Source organism: Pleurodeles waltl, chromosome 2_2 (genome assembly GCF_031143425.1).
Source record: "Pleurodeles waltl isolate 20211129_DDA chromosome 2_2, aPleWal1.hap1.20221129, whole genome shotgun sequence".
NCBI classification, from domain to species: domain Eukaryota; kingdom Metazoa; phylum Chordata; class Amphibia; order Caudata; family Salamandridae; genus Pleurodeles; species Pleurodeles waltl.
The window spans coordinates 65,257,792-65,278,208 of NC_090439.1; the positions used below are offsets into that span (position 1 = coordinate 65,257,792).

Here is a 20,417-nt window from a genome sequence, read left to right on the forward strand (position 1 = left end):
ACACTGGGACGGTCGAATCTGCTGGGGTATTATGGGAGGATTTAAAGGTGACCAAAGGGGGTAACGCATGACTAACACCTATGGGGTGCGTAAATCACTGATGCACACAGTCACAACACTGGAGCCATACATAGGATACAAAGTTGGAAAAGATAATGGAGGATAGACATAGGCTACAAGGAGAACTTGATGAAGCTTGATTTATACTGTAAGCAAACATGACTATACAGGGAGTGCAGAATTATTAGGCAAGTTGTATTTTTGAGGATTAATTTTATTATTGAACAACAACCATGTTCTCAATGAACCCAAAAAACTCATTAATATCAAAGCTGAATATTTTTGGAAGTAGTTTTTAGTTTGTTTTTAGTTTTAGCTATGTTAGGGGGATATCTGTGTGTGCAGGTGACTATTACTGTGCATAATTATTAGGCAACTTAACAAAAAACAAATATATACCCATTTCAATTATTTATTATTACCAGTGAAACCAATATAACATCTCAACATTCACAAATATACATTTCTGACATTCAAAAACAAAACAAAAACAAATCAGTGACCAATATAGCAACCTTTCTTTGCAAGGACACTCAAAAGCCTGCCATCCATGGATTCTGTCAGTGTTTTGATCTGTTCACCATCAACATTGCGTGCAGCAGCAACCACAGCCTCCCAGACACTGTTCAGAGAGGTGTACTGTTTTCCCTCCTTGTAAATCTCACATTTGATGATGGACCACAGGTTCTCAATGGGGTTCAGATCAGGTGAACAAGGAGGCCATGTCATTAGATTTCCTTCTTTTATACCCTTTCTTGCCAGCCACGCTGTGGAGTACTTGGACGCGTGAGATGGAGCATTGTCCTGCATGAAAATCATGTTTTTCTTGAAGGATGCAGACTTCTTCCTGTACCACTGCTTGAAGAAGGTGTCTTCCAGGAACTGGCAGTAGGACTGGGAGTTGAGCTTGACTCCATCCTCAACCCGAAAAGGCCCCACAAGCTCATCTTTGATGATACCAGCCCAAACCAGTACTCCACCTCCACCTTGCTGGCGTCTGAGTCGGACTGGAGCTCTCTGCCCTTTACCAATCCAGCCACGGGCCCATCCATCTGGCCCATCAAGACTCACTCTCATTTCATCAGTCCATAAAACCTTAGAAAATCAGTCTTGAGATATTTCTTGGCCCAGTCTTGACGTTTCAGCTTGTGTGTCTTGTTCAGTGGTGGTCGTCTTTCAGCCTTTCTTACCTTGGCCATGTCTCTGAGTATTGCACACCTTGTGCTTTTGGGCACTCCAGTGATGTTGCAGCTCTGAAATATGGCCAAACTGGTGGCAAGTGGCATCGTGGCAGCTGCACGCTTGACTTTTCTCAGTTCATGGGCAGTTATTTTGCGCCTTGGTTTTTCCACACGCTTCTTGCGACCCTGTTGACTATTTTGAATGAAACGCTTCATTGTTCGATGATCACGCTTCAGAAGCTTTGCAATTTTAAGAGTGCTGCATCCCTCTGCAAGATATCTCACTATTTTTGACTTTTCTGAGCCTGTCAAGTCCTTCTTTTGACCCATTTTGCCAAAGGAAAGGAAGTTGCCTAATAATTATGCACACCTGATATAGGGTGTTGATGTCATTAGACCACACCCCTTCTCATTACAGAGATGCACATCACCTAATATGCTTAATTGGTAGTAGGCTTTCGAGCCTATACAGCTTGGAGTAAGACAACATGCATAAAGAGGATGATGTGGTCAAAATACTCATTTGCCTAATAATTCTGCACTCCCTGTAAAACATATATGGAGATCCAGCATGAACAGGGTGACACATCAGGTAGACTACTTGCATGGCTGGTAAATAGAAAGAAGAGGAGGAATGTGGATGTGACACTTAAAGATTAACATGGGGCAACCCTCATGACTCAAGAGGACATTCTACACCATTTTTCAGATTTCTACTCCGCATTATATGTGCAAGCGGGTGAGAGCAATATGTCAGGTATAGGTGAAATCCTAGACGAGGCACAACTACATACAGCGGATGTCACTGTGAGGGCAGCTTAGAATGCACCAATCATAGAATCAGGTATTCGATGGGCCACAAAGCAGATGAATGGGGGAACGCACCTGGGAATGATGGGCTATCCATTGAACTCTTCCAAGAGTACATAGATTTACTGTGCACACCACTGCTAGTTATGTACAGTTAGGCATATGAATCAGGGGTGTTGCCTGTATCATTGAGGGAGGCCTAGATAGTGGTTCTCCCAAAGCCAGGGAGAGAGACTCCTCTGACTGAAAATCCTATTGACTGTTGTTGATGATTAACAAGATGCTAAGATGGCAGGGGAGCTTATACACCCAGATCAGGCAAGGTATGTGGGTGGTTGCACCACCAATATCAGGAAAGCATTCCTAATAGTGTAGCAGATTATGAAGGGGGCGGAACTCTGTGTACTTGCTAGTTTGGACATCTGTGAGAAAGAAGCCTCTTTCTAGCATGGTTACCCCCATTTTTGGCCTGTTTGTCAGTGTGTTTGAGTGTGTCACTGCCATCCTGCTAACCAGGACCCCAGTGATATGCTCTCTCCCCTTTAAATGTGCTTGTTGGATACTGCTAACAAAGTATTCCACTCATAATTGGCATACTGGTGCCCCCTTATAAGTCCCTAGTATATGGTACCTAGGTACCCAGGGCATTGGGGTTCCAGGGGATCCCTATGGGCTGCAGCACTACCTTTGCCAGCCATAGTTACATACTGTTGAACTGGGAGGATTGATTGGGGTTATGCCCACTGAATCCATGTATGTATCTGTATTGTCTCAATGCTATATATCAATGGTGACCAATAAGTGATGGCTGTGGCGTGCTCCTTCTCACGTTTGGGGAATAGGGGATGACGATGGATAGTTGAGGAGCTGTTTTTCTTTTGGTGCATACATATTAACTCAATAAAATAAATATACAAAAATTAAACATTTAGTTGGTGAAACGGGTCAAAAATGAAAAGGGAGGGAGGAGGATAAATATGTTGAGTAATCAAAGTGATGGTAATAATGGTTTAAGGTTTCTATAGCATGAACACTAAGTAACATGGAAATCACATGATATTTCAAAACAAAGTTGTGAATCTTTTTTGACTTAATCATGTCTATCATGTTCGGTTGCAAACAATGATGTTGTTAAATGCAGTCACACATCACACTTCATGCTAACTCATCTTTTCTAGAGCAGACTCTGACAATGCTGATGGAAGACATCCCTGGTGAAGGAGAGGGGTCGGAGGGCAGGGATGTTAACAAGTGCCACTGTGACAGCAATCCTTACATTATGTTGATCCCCTGATCTCCAGTACAGCAGTGATGTTTCCTCACACCATGTGTGCAGCTGGAAAGTGCAGCGGCTATTCTGCCAATCAACACCATAAAGATCACACATTGAATACACATTTTCTCTTAGAGACTATGGGGGTCATTCTGACCCTGGCGGCCGGTGGCCGCCAGGGCCACCGACCACGGGAGCACCGCCAACAGGCTGGCGGTGCTCCCACGAGCATTCTGACCGCGGCGGTTCAGCCGCGGTCAGAAGCGGCAAGTCGGCGGGCTCCCGCCGACTTACCGCTGCTCGGGGGAATCCTTCATGGCGGCGGAGCGCGCTCCGCCGCCATGAGGATTCTGACAGCCCCTACCGCCATCCTGTTCATGGCGGGAAACCCGCCATGAACAGGATGGCGGTAGGGGGTGCTGCGGGGCCCCTGGGGGCCCCTGCCATGCCCATGCCAATGGCATGGGCACGGCAGGGGCCCCCGTAAGAGGGCCCCGCAAAGTATTTCAGTGTCTGCCTTGCAGACACTGAAATACGCGACGGGTGCAACTGCACCCGTCGCACCCCTGCAACTACGCCGGCTCAATTCTGAGCCGGCGTCCTCGTTGCAGGGGCATTTCCTCTGGGCCGGCGGGCGCTCTTTTGGAGAGCGCCCGCCGGCCCAGAGGAAATGTCTGAATGGCCGCCGCGGTCTTTTGACCGCGGTGCGGTCATTTGGCGGCGGTACTATGGCGGACGGCCTCCGCCGTCCGCCATAGTCAGAATCACCCCCTATACTTGAAAACAGTGTAGAAGTAAGGCCAGGAGAAGAGTAACATTAACGGCTAATTCAAAGGTGGTGGTTCAAGAGTGTCTTAAATTAAAGCAAACAACATAGTTGTCATTTCAAGATAATAAAGTTATGTTACCCAGTCTCACAATGAAGTATGGAGAATGAACCGGGAAGACAACTCCACTGACTAGAAAGTTCAGGAAAGCAGGTATGTTTTCAGTGCTTCTACGAAGAATCAACTAATACCTAATTTGCATCCAGTAATAAAATAGTGTACAGGATTTTGAACAAGTATAGTATAATTAAAGGAGGCCAGTGGGACAGAGGGAATAATGTTCACTCTGTTTCTGCATGATGACAAATGCACCAAATTTGAATCTCAAAGGGTACTCTGTTAACAACTAAAGGAAAAACAGTGTAGTAAATAAGCAATACCTGTATAAGTCCCAGCGTTGTGAAGGAGGAAGCTGCCAGAGATCTTCAATGTTTTCTGATAATTCTTCATCCATGTGGTTTGTTTTATCCAATTCCTGCTTAATCCTCTTTTTGAGTTTCTTCTTCATTTCTTTGGTTATCTATCAAAAATAATCATGAGCATCGTCACTGAACTGCCTGTTAAAGATACTCTAGTTAGTTAATAAAGACACTCGTTAGTTGCTGAGTCCTCAAAACCGCAATGAAGTCCAGGCCCAGTGCGGGCATTTGCATACCCAAAACAATTACACAACCAATATGTGCTCTTTTGTTATGTGGTTCCTACAAATCTAGCAGGACTGTATAACAGCAACAAGAACTTCACACTATACAGACTCAAGGCCTGTGTCGATCATGACGGATATCCCATCTACCATATTACAATCCCATTATAGCCTACGGAGATTATAATACGGCAGCTGGGATATCTGTCACGTTTGTGATGGAGTAACCCCTCCACCAAACTCTAAAATCCGGCCCTTAGTCTACATATATCATCAGTAAATGTTGGTTTGTTTTGGCTAGCTCACACTATTACATCTACCCTCTAACCATACGGGGGAATTAGATGGCAATCTCAAACACAACTACTCCAATTCCCAAGGATTCTTGGAAACAGATCTAAGCCCTTTTGTTTGTTATAAATCAAAAAGATAAAAAAATACACTTTAAATACATTTATAAAAAAAACAATCATATTCTTACAAAGAAAACATGAGCTGTAATGATTATACAGATGAGACACATGATTGAAATGAAAATTGTTAGAATGGTGAAAAATATAAACAATTTAGCCATTTTAATTGTATGTAATGCTACTTTACTACTATCTGCCACTAATACTATACTAAAGAGAACATAGTGGAAGTACCCTCTGCCAGATCTTATGGGAATAGTCTAATCCCCATACCTGGGTCTTATGTGTCAGGAAGTCGGCCTCAGTGTGCAGGCTTCCCTCACCGAATGGAGGTCATGGTGCATCATATAAGTCCCATGCATCAGCATCATCCTGTGTCATCCCAGTATGTGTCGGTGACTGCATCGGAGGTGTTCCAACTGGTGACAATTGTGGTGAGTGAGGTGAGGACGGTTGTGATGAGACCCTTGGTGGTGGGGATTTGTCTCTAACCACCTTTGCCTTAGGCTGCATTTCTGTCTCCTGAAATGCAAGTTTCCTTTTAGATTTGATTGGAGGTAAAGTTTGTATTTTTCCAGTCCCTTTCTGGATATGTAACCTCTTTTGTGTATGGTCCGGTTCTTCCATACTTAATTTCAGCTCAAATCTATGTCTTTCCTTCATTTGGCTGGAAAGTCCTTGCTCTTCTGTATAAGAGCTTCTTTTCGGCTCCGAAGCCGCTTTTTTCGGTACCGAGATTTCAGATATAGGCCCTCATTACAACATTGGTGGTAAAAGCCGCTTACCGCCGTGCAGAAGACAGCCAACACACCGCCGTGGCCGCGGAAAACCGCCACAGCTATTATGACCCACATTTCGGAATCTGCCAAAATTCAGACACCCACACAAGTCCACCACACCAAAGGTCAGTGATAAACTGGCGAAAACAAAACCTCAACTGTCACGCCAACAGAAATAAGCCCACACTATCATGACACACGAATCCACGCGGCGGTCTTTCAACCGCGGTATTCCATTAGCAGTATACACCGCTGCGCTCAAAATACTCACACTCTTACAAAACACAGCCACATTGGACAATTCTAAATACACACACCTGATACACATACACACACCACTCCCACACACCCATTACAATATAAAACACACACCCACATCACCCACAAACCCCCACAACAAAAAATTCCGAAAGAAGGCCAGAGAGAGACACCACCAGCAAGAACAACAGCATCCACAGGCACACAACACCATCACCCACACAACTTCCACGCACCTCACACAACACACCTCTAAATATCAGCACACTTCTCACCACACAATCCACCCCACACATCACCTACACCACCCCATGGCACAGCAAAGACGCCCCAGGTTCTCGGAGGAGGAGCTCAGGGTCATGGTGGAGGAAATCGTCCGGGTAGTGCCACAGCTATTCGGATCACAGGTGCAGCACACCTCCATTGCAAGGAAGATGGAGCTATGGCGAAGAATAGTGGACAAGGTCAATGCAGTGGGACAGCACACAAGAAATCGGGAGGACATCAGTAAAAGGTGGAACGACCTACGGGGGAAGGTGCATTCCGTGGTCTCAAGACACCACCAGGCGGATCAGCGGACTGGCGGCGGACCCCCACCTCCTCCCCCACAACTAACAACATGGGAGGAGCAGGTCTTGGCGATTCTGCTTCCTGAGGGCCTCGCAGGAGTAGCTGGAGGAATGGACTCTGGTAAGTCAAATCTTAACTATTAAATCCCCCACCCTACCTGCATGCTATCACATACACCCACCCTCACCCCCAGCACCCCAACTCCTCACATATGTCCCAACATCACAAACCACCCATCCCAACACCAAGCCCTGCATGCAACAACAAAGCATGGACACACATCACTAAAGCATGCCCACTGCACATACCCATACAACCCCCTAAACCACCATCACACAAGCTCCCACACAGGAATGCAAGCACTGAGGTACACGGTCACCCACCCATTGCACACCATGGCACATACAGATGTAATAACCATCCTTTTATACCCCTGCAGGACCCCTACCCAACGTCACCGGACATGAGGGTCCACACATGTCCACACCACCAACAGAAAAGGCCCACAGTGATGACAGCAGCTCTGTCCAACTGGATCTAGATGACCAGCCCGGCCCATCGGGGACCTCGGGACAGTCGGTTCCTCTCACACTGGCACAGGCCATCACAGACCTTCCCCCCTCTGGAAACACCAGCAGAGCACCAACCCAGCGGGCCCATACCTCCGTCCCCAGGACAAGTCAATCAGCAGTGTGTCCACCACTACAGGGAACCCAGGATAACCCACCACCCCAACAACAGGCACCTGGGGGCAGTGGTAGTGGGCACACGGTCCAGGGAACGGAGGCCCAGGAACACAGGGGAACTGGGAGGGCTGCTGTGCGACAGGGGGCGGGCAGGCCAAGGGAACCCACTCTACACGAGGCCCTCTCCTCCATCATGGGAGCCTACCACCACTCCCAGGAGACGATGGCAACGGTACTGGCCAACTTTCAGGAGACCCAGCACCTGCAGGAGGAACAGTATATGGGCTTCAGGGAGGAAATCAGAACCATCAGCTCCACCCTGGGCACCATCGTAGGGGTGCTGAAGGAAGTACTCAACACCAGGAGGGACACTGTGGCACTACAAGGGGCCCCTGACACTAGCATGGACAATGAACTGCCCACCACCTCCACAGGCGCTAGTGGACAGGACGCCCCGCCACAGGACCACCACACCAGCACCCCACTCCCTGCAGAGGGAGAACCACCCCGCAAACGGTCGCTGAGATCCAGGACAAAGACAGAGAACGATGCCAAGACCCCCGCCAAGAAATGAGACCACCCTGATTGTTATCCTACTGTCCCACTTTGTCACCCTGTCCATCCTTAAACTGCCCCAGCTCCACTTCCTATGCCCATTTGGGCAATGCACCTGTGAGACTAATAGACTGGACTCTGGCATGGACATTCCTCCGCCATCACCCCTCACCATTTCACTACCCCCTCCAATATTGAGCACCTAAATAAACACACTTAAAACACAAAACAATCTGGAGTCTGTCTGTGATTTCGAAATAGTGTGTTAGCAATTACAGTGACAAAATGCTCTTTCAAATGTAATGTCAACATACCTATGTCACACAGCTCAAGTCCATGAGGAATCTAAGCAGATGTCACACAGTGGGACCCACATCTGTGAAATCGTAAGGGAAAGTGACAACTCAGTGACCATACACTGGGTGAAAACGACACACAGTAGAGAGGAAGTAGTGTTTAAGTACATGCAGTAGGCAGGTCTGTACTCTTACCTGTGTCTCACTGGAAATATGCTGGATCACTGAGTCCCTGTTGTTCATGTCTTCTTCCTCTGCTTCCTCGTCTTCACTATCCACAGGCTCCACAGCTGCAACAACACCGCCATCTGGACCATCCTCCTGCAGAAAAGGCACCTGTTGTCGCAATGCCAAGTTATGAAGCATATAGCAGGCCACGATGATCTGGCACACCTTCTTTGGTGAGTAGAATAAGGATCCACCTGTCATATGGAGGCACCGGAACCTGGCCTTCAGGAGGCGGAAGGTCTGCACGATCACCCTCCTAGTTCGCCCATGTGCCTCATTGTAGCGTTCCTCTGCCCTTGTCCTGGGATTCCTCACTGGGGTCATTAGCCATGACAGGTTGGGGTAACCAGAGTCACCTGCAAATGGCGACGGACAACTGTTAGACACACACTAAACTGTAGTGTAACCCCAGACCCAGACAACCATTCCCACTGACTTGCCTCCAGGTGTTCACCTAATAGCCACACACAGTGGCTCTGGAGTTGCCCCATCACATAAGGGATGCTGCTATTCCGCAGGAGGTAGGCGTCATGCACTGAGTCAGGGAAATCGGAATTCACATAGGAGAGGTATTGGTCGGCCAAACATACCATCTGTACATTCATAGAATGATAACTCTTCCGGTTTCTGGACACCTGTTCACTCCTGTAGAGGGGGGACCGATGCCACATGGGTCCCATCAATGGCACCTATGATGTTGGGGATATGTCCCATGGCATAGAAATCACCTTTCACTGTAGGCAAATCCTCCACTTGAGGGAAAACGATGTAGCTCTCCATGTGTTTCAGAAGGGCAGACAACACTCTGGACAATACGTTGGAAAACATAGGCTGGGACATCCCTGATGCTATGGCCACTGTTGTTTGAAATGACCCACCTGCAAGGAAATGGAGCACTGACAACACCTGCACTTGAAGGGGGATTCCTGTGGGATGGTGGATTGCTGACATCAGGTCTGCTCCAACTGGGTACACAGTTCCTGGATTGTGGCACGGTCAAGCCTGTATTTGATTATGACATGTCGCTCCTCCATTGTCGACATGTCCACCAACGGTCGGTACACCGGAGGATGCTGCCATCTCCTCACATGTCCCAGCGGACGGTGCCTATGAAGGACAACAGCGAGCAAAGAGTCAAACAACTCAGAGGTACGTACCCACAGTTTACCCAGAACACGAATCATACACAAAAGGTGGGCTGTATGTGTGTTGAGTCTAGGCCTAGGTATATGTGACGCAGTTGGAAATGAAGCCATGTGGGCCCCTGAAATGGAGGCTGCCTGACCTCTAAAGTGGGACAATGGGATGTGAGGTAACTGCACTGGCGTTGTGCACCGTCGCGGTAGGCGGTCGAAGACCGCAGTGAAATGCTGTATTGGTTAACATTGGACCCTATGGGTCCCAGGAGCCAATGACGATGTACGCCGGCGGTGACGGTACGCACCGCCGCGGACGTGACCGCCATTTTCTATCTGTTCAATAACTTGATACCTGATCTTCGACAGGAGAGGACCTACACTGCAAGTGCTGCTGTGACCTTGGTCTGGAAGAGACAATGGCTCGAGTGTCTGGGGAAAAGGCCCCTGCCTTCACATCGGAGGAGTTGGAGAAGCTTGTGGATGGGGTTCTCCTCCAGTACACGCTACTCTACGGTCCTTCAGACAAACAGGTATGTACACAGGGAGCATGTTGTACGGGCTATGCCTGTGTTGGGAGGGCTGGATGTAAGAAGGAAGGGGGGAGAGTGCTGCGTGAATGAAAGACGGTGAATGCATGTGCCACATGGCAAGGGTAGGGATGGGGCCAATCACTTTGACGGTGCAGTTGGTAATAACTTCTCTTTTTCCACTGTACATTTCATGTAGGCCAGCGCCCACTAGAAAAAAGATATTTGGCATGCCATCGCCAAGTACGTACGGACCCTGGGGGTCTACCACAGACAGAGCACCCACTGCCGTAAAAGATGGGAGGACATTCGCCGCTGAAGCAAGAAGACGGCAGAGGCTCAGCTGGGGATGGCCTCCCAACATGGGAGGGGAGCCCGTCGCACCATGACCCCCCTGATATTCCGGATCCTGGTGGTGGCCTACCCGGAGTTGGATGGGCGCTTAAGGGCATCACAACAGACACAAGGGGGTGAGTACACTCTCATTCTGCTGACTTTGCGTGCAGTGGAGGTGTCTGGGTGGGGGAGGTGGGCTGTGGTTTTCCGTAGGCCAGGGTGAGGTCCGTAGGCAAGGCCCTCCATAAGGCAGGCCATGTGGCACCCCAGCCCACCTCTGTGGAGTGCCAAGTACACCTAGTCATGGCCCTGTGTCATCTATGTGTGCAGATGTCGTCCACAGCCTTGTAGGCCATTTCCCAGGAATTGAACAGTGGAGCCCAAGAGCGCGGCGTAGTGCAGGGGGCTTCTGTGTCTGTCGTGTCCGCCAACGGTAGCGGTAATGCATGCACTCAACATGTCTCTCTTCTGTCTTCCTCCCCCTTTTTGTGGTCTCCCTGTTCTTGTGTGCATTAGCATCATCAGGCGGAGGAGCAGTGGCACAGGAGCACGAGGGAGCTGCATCCCACATGGCCCTGGAGGGCGACACTACGGAGTCTGAATTCACCAGTGGGATGGAGGGCGAGGGGAACTCCACGGTGGGGACAGGAGCTGAGACCAGCGACACAGACTCATCCTCTGATGGGAGCTCCCTTGTGGTGGCGGCAACATCTGTGCCCCTGCATCTACAGGTACAGCCGCCACCCCCCCTACCAGCACCGCCCTCCCAGCAGCCCCTCAGCCTTTGCCCCGTGCCCGCTCACCCAGGAGGGTGGGCATCACTTTCGCCCCTGGCACCTCAGGCCCTGCCCCAGTCACCCCTGCTGCCCTCAGTGAGGAGGCCATTGACCTCCTCAGGTCCCGCACTGTTGGGCAGTCTACGATTTTGAATGCCATCCAAGGTGTAGAGAGGCAGTTGCAACAAACAAATGCATTCCTGGAGGGCATTCATTCGGGTCAGGCTGCCCTTCACCGAGCTTTTCAGACTCTGGCCTCAGCACTGATGGCAGCCATTGTCCCCGTCTCTAGCCTCCCCCCTCCAACTTCCTCCACCCCGACCCAATCCCCTGTACCTCAACCTATCCCAAGCACATCTATAGACCAACATGCACACACGTCAACACCCAATGGTAACTCAGGCAAACATAAGAAGCACACATCCCACAGGCATTCATGCAAGCATCACACACATGCAGACACAGCAACATCCACTGTCTCCACTGTGTCCCCCTCCTCCTCGTCTCCCTCCTCCCTCCCAGTCTTGTCTACACTCACACCTGCGTGCACTACATCTACAGCCACAACGTCCCTCTCCAGCACACCCACCACCACACCCCGCTCACGTGCAGTCACCACCCCCCAGTACCATTCACACGTCCCCTGTGTCCTCTCCCAGTGTGTCTGTGACGCCCCCTCCCAAGATACACAAACGCAGGGACACACCCACCCAACAGTCATCCACCTAACGACAGCCTGCAGCACATGCACCTTCACCCAAAGTCACCAAACGTACACCTCCTACAACCACCACCTCTTCCTCCACTCCCAAACCCCCTCCAGCTACCCGTCCCAGTGTGTCCAAAAAACCTTTCCTGTCCACCCTTGACCTCTTTCCCACACCTCCCCCAACCCGTCCATCTCCTAGGTCCCGAACTAGCACCACAGCCACAACATCTCCGGGACCAGTGGTTCCTGTAGTCACCGGAAAATGGAGTGCACCGGCCACCAGGGCAGCCAGTGTGGCACGGAGCCACAGCACAGACAGTCCCCCACCTGTGAAGCATCAGAAGGGAGAGGGGGAAGACTCCAGCCACCAAAGCCGCTCCCAGGGGTCCCGTTGGGAGTGTGGAGTCAGCTGTGACACCTTCCAATGTGGGGAAGGGCCACAAGAAACCTGGCAAGTCTGGGAAGAGCAGCACGGCGGAGAAGACCGCCAACATCCCCGCTGCCCAGGAGGCCACCGCCAGCACCAACCCAGCTGCCCAGGAGGCCACCGCCAGCACCAGCTGCTCAGGAAGCCAACGCCAGCACCAGCCCAGCTGCCCAGGAGGCCACCACCAGAACCAGCCCAGCTGCCCAGGAGGCCAGCACCAGCCCAGCTGCCCAGGAGGCCACCGCCAGCAAAAACCCCGCTGGGCCATGAAGGACTGCCAGCAAAAGCCCCGTTGGGCCATGAAGGACCGCCAGCAAAAGCCCCGTTGGGCCATGAAGGACCGCCAGCAGCTGAGACCCTGCAATGGAGACCGCCATCTCAAGCACCGCTGCACAGGGCACCGCCATCTCAAGCACCGCTGCACAGGGCACCGCCATCTCAAGCACTGCTGAACAGGGCACCGCCATCTCAAGCAACCGCTGCACAGGGCACCGCCATCTCAAGCACCGCTGAACAGGGCACCGCCATCTCAAGCACCGCTAAACAGGGCACCGCCATCTCAAGCACCGCTGGCCCGTGAGTGGCAAGGGCACTGACGCAACTGAGTCTGTCACGGGGTGAATTGTGCACTTTGGGCACCTTGCCCCCTCCAGAACCAGTGGAGAGATACATCCATTACCTCTGTCCTTAGCAGGATGAAGCACTCAAGCACCATGCCCCCTCCAGAACCAGTGGAGAAAGGCATCCACTCCCTCTGTCCTTGGCAGGATGAAGCACTCTGGGCACCATGCCCCCTCCAGAACCAGTGGAGAGATACATCCACTACCTCTGTCCTTAGCAGGATGAAGCACTCTGAGCACCATGCCCCCTCCAGAACCAGTGGAGAAAGACATCCACTACCACTGTCCTTGGCAGGATGAAGCACTCTGGGCACAAAGCCCCCTCAAGAACCAGTGGAGAAAGGCATCCACTTGTGAGACTGTGGCTTTGCACTCCCCAGGATTGTACAGTGGGCAAGCCACCCACTGTAGAGACTTGAGAGGCTGTGGCTTTGCACTCACCAGGATTGTACAGTGGGCAACCCACCAACTGTAGGGACTTGAGAGACTGTGGCTTTGCACGCCCCAGGATTGAAGAGTGGGCAAACCACCCACTGTAGAGACTTGAGAGACTGTGGCTTTGCACTCCCCAGGATTGAACAGTGGCCAAACCACCCACTGTAGAGACTTGTGAGACTGTGGCTTTGCACTCCCCAGGATGGAACAGTGGGCATGTGGCCCCCTTGTGGATTTGGTGTCGGGCACTCAAGTGGCTGAGGTGCCCCCCCTTTCCCTCCCCCTGAGGTGCCTGCTTAGTTGCTCTCTGATGCCTCTGCAGTGTTCTGTCCGTCATGGTCGGGGATCTTGTGTGGGCCTCGCCCATACCGTGTGGTCCCAGTGTTCCATGGACTTTCTTAGAGCACTACCTGGACTACTATGCTTGGTATATATATATTATGTACATGGTGTATTTATATATATTTCTGCCTACTTGCTTTTAATATATTCCAAGGGTTACACTCATTTTCTATTGTCCTTGCATTCTTCCGGGGGGTTTGGTGGTGTAACTGTGATGTATTGATATGCATTAGTGTGTGTGTTGTAGTGGGTGAGGGTGGGGGTGTTGCGTGTGTGTGTCCCTGTTTTTTTCCTCCCCCTCCCCTGTGTCGTAGGTGCAGTACTCACTGTGGTCTTCGCTGCCGGTGTTTGTGCTCCTGGTAGAGGAGCAGGAAGTCTATTGCAGGTAGAATTTGGAGTTCCGGGTCCATGGGTCCTCGTTCCTCGTGGAGTGAGTAGAGGTGAGCGTTTTCCCTTTGGGATTCCTGTTTCCGCTGTGTTTTTATCCGCGGTGAATCCGCCCCGGAAAAGGTAGCGGATTGGCCTGTCATAATAGTGTGGGCGGTGCATTGTCCTCCGCTTGTCTGTTGGCGGTGACAGCCGCGCGGTTTGTTTGTACCGCTGTGGCGGTCGGAGTGTTAAAGTGGCTGTCTTTGTTGGCGGTTTTCGCCACGGTCGTGATTCTCAATTTTTTACCGCCGGCCTGTTGGCGGTCTTACCGCCACCTTAACACCGACCGCCAGGGTTGTAATGATCACCAATGTCTTGAACCGAAGCTTTCAGTGGGTTAATGTGTTTAGGTTGACTCTAGCATATATAACGTTTCCATTTTGCAGCATAACACTGTCTGGTTGTAGGTTTACATCCTTCTCTTAGAATGCCCATACATTTTGGCAGTAGTTTTAAGCAACCGAACTCTATCACTTCAGGAGCCATATTGCCCAGACCCCAGGGGGGCAGAAACCTGTCTGAGGGGTTGGCAGCAGCTGCAGGGGAAACCCTGGAAAGGCAGTTTGGCAGTACCCGGCTTCTGTGCTAGAGACCCGGGGGATCATGGAATTGTCCCCCCAATACCAGAATGGTATTGGGGTGACAATTCCATGATCTTAGACATGTTACATGGCCATATTCGGAGTTACCATTGTGACGCTACATATAGGTAGTGACCTATATGTAGTGCACGCGTGTAATGGTGTAACGTGGACATTATTTCACTCAGGCTGCAGTGGCAGTCCTGTGTAAGAATTGTCTGAGCTCCCTATGGGTGGCAAAAGAAATGCTGCAGCCCATAGGGATCTCCTGGAACTCCAATACCCTGGGTACCTAGGTACGATATACAAGGGAATTATAAGGGTGTTCCAGTGTGCCAATGAGAATTGGTAAAATTAGTCACTAGCCTGCAGTGACAATTTTAAAGCAAAGAGAGAGCATAAACACTGAGGTTCTGGTTAGCAGAGCCTCAGTGATACAGTTAGGCACCACACAGGGAACACATATAGGGCACAAACTTATGAGCACTGGGGTCCTGGCTAGCAGGATCCCAGTGACACATATCAAACATACTGATAACATAGGGTTTTCACTATGAGCACTGGGCCCTGGCTAGCAGGATCCCAGTGAGACAGTAAAAACACCCTGACATATACTCACAAACAGGCCAAAAGTGGGGGTAACAAGGCTAGAAAGAGGCTACCTTCCAACACATATCGCAAGTTCAAGAGATTTGGGGTCCGGATGCCTTATCTGTCCTCGATTCTGAGTGAGAAGGTCTGGCATGTTGAGGAGCTTCTCATTTGGAAATCCTGAAAGATCCTGAAGTGTTGTGACCCAAGCTTGACGTGCCCATGAGGGTGCTACAATGATCATTGTGAGAGAGGTTTGCCTCAATTTGCGAACTAGAGATGGAATGAGTGGGAGAGGGGAAAAGCGTAAGCAAATATCCCTGACCAATTAATCCACAGAGCATTGCCCTTGGACTGAGGGTGTCTGTGTAGGAAAGTACCCTCTTTTTGGCATGGTTACCCCCACCTTTTGTCTGAAATCAGTATGCTTGCACTGTTTTCACTGGGATCCTGCTAATCAGAACCCCAGTGATTGTGCTCGCTCCATCTAAATTTGGTTACTGAGGACTTTAAACATCCCACAATTGACATACTGGTGCCCCCATATAAGTCTCTAGTAGATGGTACTTAGGTGCCCAGGGCACTGGGGCACCCGGGGTTTCCCATAAGCTGCAGCATATATTGTGCCACCCATGGAAGCCCATGCAAAATGTGTCTGCAGGCCTGTAACTGGAGCCTGCGTGAAAAGGTGCATGCACCCTTTCACCTCAGGTCACTGCACCAGGTCGCTGTAAGTGACCCCTATGGTAGGCCCTACTAGCCCAGAGGGCAGGGTGCAGGTACATGTGTGTGAGGGCACCCCTGCATGAGCAGAGGTTCCCCTACGAACTCCAGCTCCATTGCGGTGGACTTCATAATTGCAGGTTTACCTGTGTACTGGACACAGTTCACTCACTACCGGTGTCCAGCTACATAATGGTAACTCCTAACCTGGGCATATTTGGTATCAAACATGTCAGAATCATACCCCAATACTGTTGCCAGTATTGGTTGCATGATTCCATGCACTTTGGGAGCTCTTTAGAGGACCCACAGTATTGCTCCTACCAGTCATCTGGGGTTTTCCAGGCAGCCTGCCCTGCTGCCACCCCACAGACAGGTTTCTGCCCTCCTGCTGCTTGACCAGCTCAGGCAGGGGAAGGCAAAACAAAGGATTCCTGTGGGAGGGAGGCAACACCCTCCTCCCTTGGAAATAGGTGTTATTTGGCTTGGGAGGGGTAGACTCCCTAAGGCACTGCTATGCTTGAAGGGCACATTTGGTGCCCACCTTGCACAAACCTTTTTGCACCAATCCAGGGACCCCCAGACCCTGCTGTGGTGCGAAATGGGACAAAGGAAAGGGGAGTGACCACTCCCCAGTCCATCACCACCCCAGGGGTGGTGCCTAGAACTCCGCCAGGTGGGCCCTTGATTCTGCCATCTTGAATCCAAGATGGTCAGAGGCCCCTCGGAGCATCTGAGTGGCCAGTTCAGGCAGGTGATGTCACTGTCCCCTACTGATAGGTGGACACCTTGCCAGGGGACCAATCCCCCTTCCTGGGCTATTTAGGGTCTCCCTCTTGGGTGGGTCCTCAGATTCGACGTGCAAGATTACACCAGGACTCCTCTGTATTGTTTACCTAATCTTCTGGCCACTGGAACAGAAATTGGACTCTTCAGGAACTGACAATCTACAACTCCTGCTACGACTCCGCTTTACAACACTGTTTCTCCAGCTCCTTCCAGCAACTACAACATTTGCCAGGCTGCGCATCCTCAGATGTCGACGAGGCTCCAGCCTGCACAAGAAGTCAGAAGGAATCTCCCTTGGAGTGAAGGAGTCACTCCTCTGCATCTGCAAGTCCCAACTGCAAAGACGACTGGCTGCGTGGATCTCTCTCCTGCAGATCTCTGTGGATCCTGCATCACAGGTGGTGGTCTGGAGTGGTCCCCTTGGTCCTGTCCGCCTGCTGTCCAACTTGGGAGATGGTAAGCCCTTGCCTCTCCCTGCAGGACAGTACCACTGTACACGGCGACTCTTGCAGCTAATAAGGCTTGTTTGCTCCTGCTCCAAGGGATATTCAGGCTCTGTATAGCCCAGGCGCTCACCACTTCTTTCTGTCAAGCACAGTCGCCTTTCTCCTGCTCCAGCGACTCCTCTTCAAGTGTGCTGAGTGTGCCTCACTGCGACTTGCTGTGCCTGCTGCCAGTGGGTTGCCTTTGGGGTTGCATCCTCTTCTGGTGACTCTACTGACTGCTGAGGGTCACACTGGTCACCCATCCAAGGGTCGAGTCCCCTGGGCCTTTGCGAGTCCTCTTCAGCCTTGCAACACTTATTTTTCCTCTTCTGCATTTTCCAAGGCTTGTTTGTCGTCTTCCTGCACCAATGACCCACTGCAACCCGACAGCTGATGTGGGACACCATCTGCATCACTTTAGGGACTCCTCTTCAGCTCCTGTTCTGCAAAGCTGGTCATCTTCATCCCCTGGCGACCAAGTCCTACATCCACAGAAGGGTGGGTAGGCGCTCCTGCCACAACCGGACACTCCAACACGAAGTGGACTTGGTCCCCTTCATTTGCACGTCTTCTTCTGTCAGAATCCACGTTTGGGTTCTTCCAGTCTGGTTTGCGTTTTGCACAATGCTTTTCCTAAGTCCTCCTGTTAGTTTTGGGGAAAATCAGGTACTTACCTCTGCTCTCCTGGTCGCTCGGGGTCACTCTGGTACTCACCTCTTGGGGTTCCTAGTTCCTCCAGGTCCCCTCTTATGATTTCCCATCCTTGGGTGGGGGACTGTATTACATTCCACTTATTTAGTATACAGTTTGGCTGTCTGCCAAGGCCTACACTTTTTTCCAATACTTTTGCCAATGCGTGTTGTTTTTATTCTTCTTACTGATAGCTATTGTGAATATAATTAGTGTGTTACTTACCGCCAGTTGGGTGGACTGCCTATTAGTATTAAATTCTTTGTGTTATCATGATAAAGTACCTTTATTTTTGTAACACTGTGTGGTTCTTTCATGTGTGATAGTGCTGTGTGACTGTAGTGGTACTGCATGAGCTTTGCATGTCTCCTGGATAAGTGTTGGCTGCTCATCTACAGCTATCTCAAGAGAGCCCTGGCTTCCTAGACTTTGCCTACACTTCACTAATAGGGGATTCCTGGACCTGGTATAAGGTCACCTTAGGTGCTCACCACACACCATTCCAGTTTCCTAACATCTGGACGCAAAGTTTTTGCATTTTGTATTTTCTGTGGTGGCAAAGAGGTCAATTTGGAGTGTTCCCCACTTTAGGAAGTACTGTTGAAGTACTTGTGGGTGGAGTTCCCATTCATGGTTTGTTGCTGCATCCTGATGAGCAGGTCTGCAGATTGGTTGTCCATGCATGGGAGATACTCTGCCACGAAGAGAATGTGGTGGTGAATTGCCCCTTTCCATATGGTTTGAGCAAGATGTGACAACTGAGAGGAAAGTATCCCCCCTGTTTTTGCGTATAAAACAGGGTTGTCATGTTGTCTGTACAGACTAGAACCACTTTGTGCCAGAGTTGTGGAAGAAAAGCCTTCAGAGTTAGGAAAACTGCTTGAGGTTCCAGGTAACTGGTATGTGAAGATTTTTGAATGGGCTCCCATAGACCATGTATTGTGAGGTTGTTGAGGTGAGCTCCTCAACCTGTCTGTGATGCATCTGTAGTCAGAGTGATTTGAGGCACAGGATCCAGAAAGGGATGTGCCAAGGATAGGTTGGTGGAATACCACTGTTGCAGAGACAGGCGAGTGTGGTGGTCCAACAACACTAGATCTTCCAGATGATCCTGCGAGTGAGACCACTGTTGAGACAGACATTGCTGTAGGGGACCCATGTCAAGTTTGGCATGAGGTACAATGGCAATGCAAGACACCATCAATTCCTAATATCCACATCACTGTATTCACTGTGTAAGTTTGGTCTTCCAGTAACTGGGAAATTAAAGTTTGAAAAGTCTGAATCTGAGCTGGACTTGGATATGCTAACCCTATCTGCACATTGAGCAATGCTCCTAGATATGGTTGTATCTGTAAAGGTTGGAGATGGGATTAGAGAAAGTTGATCATGAATCCCAGAGTGTGAAGGAGATCCACTGTCAGCTGAATGTGACGCTGACAGTGTTGTAAAGTACTGGCTTTGATGAGCCAATCGTCCAAGTTCGGAAAGATATAAATTTCTTGACATCTGAGATATGTGGCAACTATTACTAGACAATTTGTGAAGAGTATAGGAGCGACTGTGATCCCTAAAGGTAAAACCTTGAACTGATAATATTTCCTAGCAATTAAAAATCTGATATATTTGAGATGTGCTGGGCGAATGGGAATATGAAAATAAGCGTCCTTTATATCTGATGCTGTCATAAAGTTGCCTCGCTGTAACAGTGGAATGACATCTTGGAGAGAGACCATATGGAAATGCTCTGAGATAATGTAGGGATTTAATGGTCTGAGATCTAGGATTGGCCTGAGTGACCCATCTTTCTTTGGTATAAGGAAGTATAGGGAGTATACTCCTGGTCCTTGATGTGACAAGGGGCCTGGTTCTATAGCCCCCTTGAGAAGAAGGTATTGAACCTCTTATTTGAGAAGACAAAGGTGTTCTTGTGAGAATTTGTGAGTGCAAGGGGGAATGTTTGGTGGAGTGGAAGTGAGCTCTAGACAATAACCATGTCGGATAATTGAGAGGACCCACTGGTCTGTGGTGGTATCGGACCACTGTGGATAGAAATCTTTCAGTCTTCCTCTTACCGGTAGAGGTGTGAGGTGGTGGAAGGTATAGTCACTGGCGGGCAGTGGAGACAGATCCTCTGGAGGTGGATGTCTGTCTTACCTCTGCCTTTGTTATTTGTGCCTCTCTATAATCCCCTAAAAGAACCTCTGTTGTAAACGTGGGAGGCTTATCTTGTTTGAGA

General features: G+C 50.1%; 1 protein-coding gene across 3 annotated transcripts in view; it reads right to left on the reverse strand.

Moving 5' to 3' along the window:
- Positions 1–20,417, reverse strand: part of LOC138280126 (NFX1-type zinc finger-containing protein 1-like) — a 1,298,750-nt gene that overhangs the window by 659,196 nt on the left and 619,137 nt on the right. For all 3 annotated transcript variants that reach the window (XM_069219456.1, XM_069219457.1, XM_069219458.1), the window contains one exon: positions 4,532–4,671. In XM_069219456.1, the coding sequence (XP_069075557.1) occupies positions 4,532–4,671 (140 nt within the window). The remainder of the gene's footprint in view (positions 1–4,531; positions 4,672–20,417) is intronic.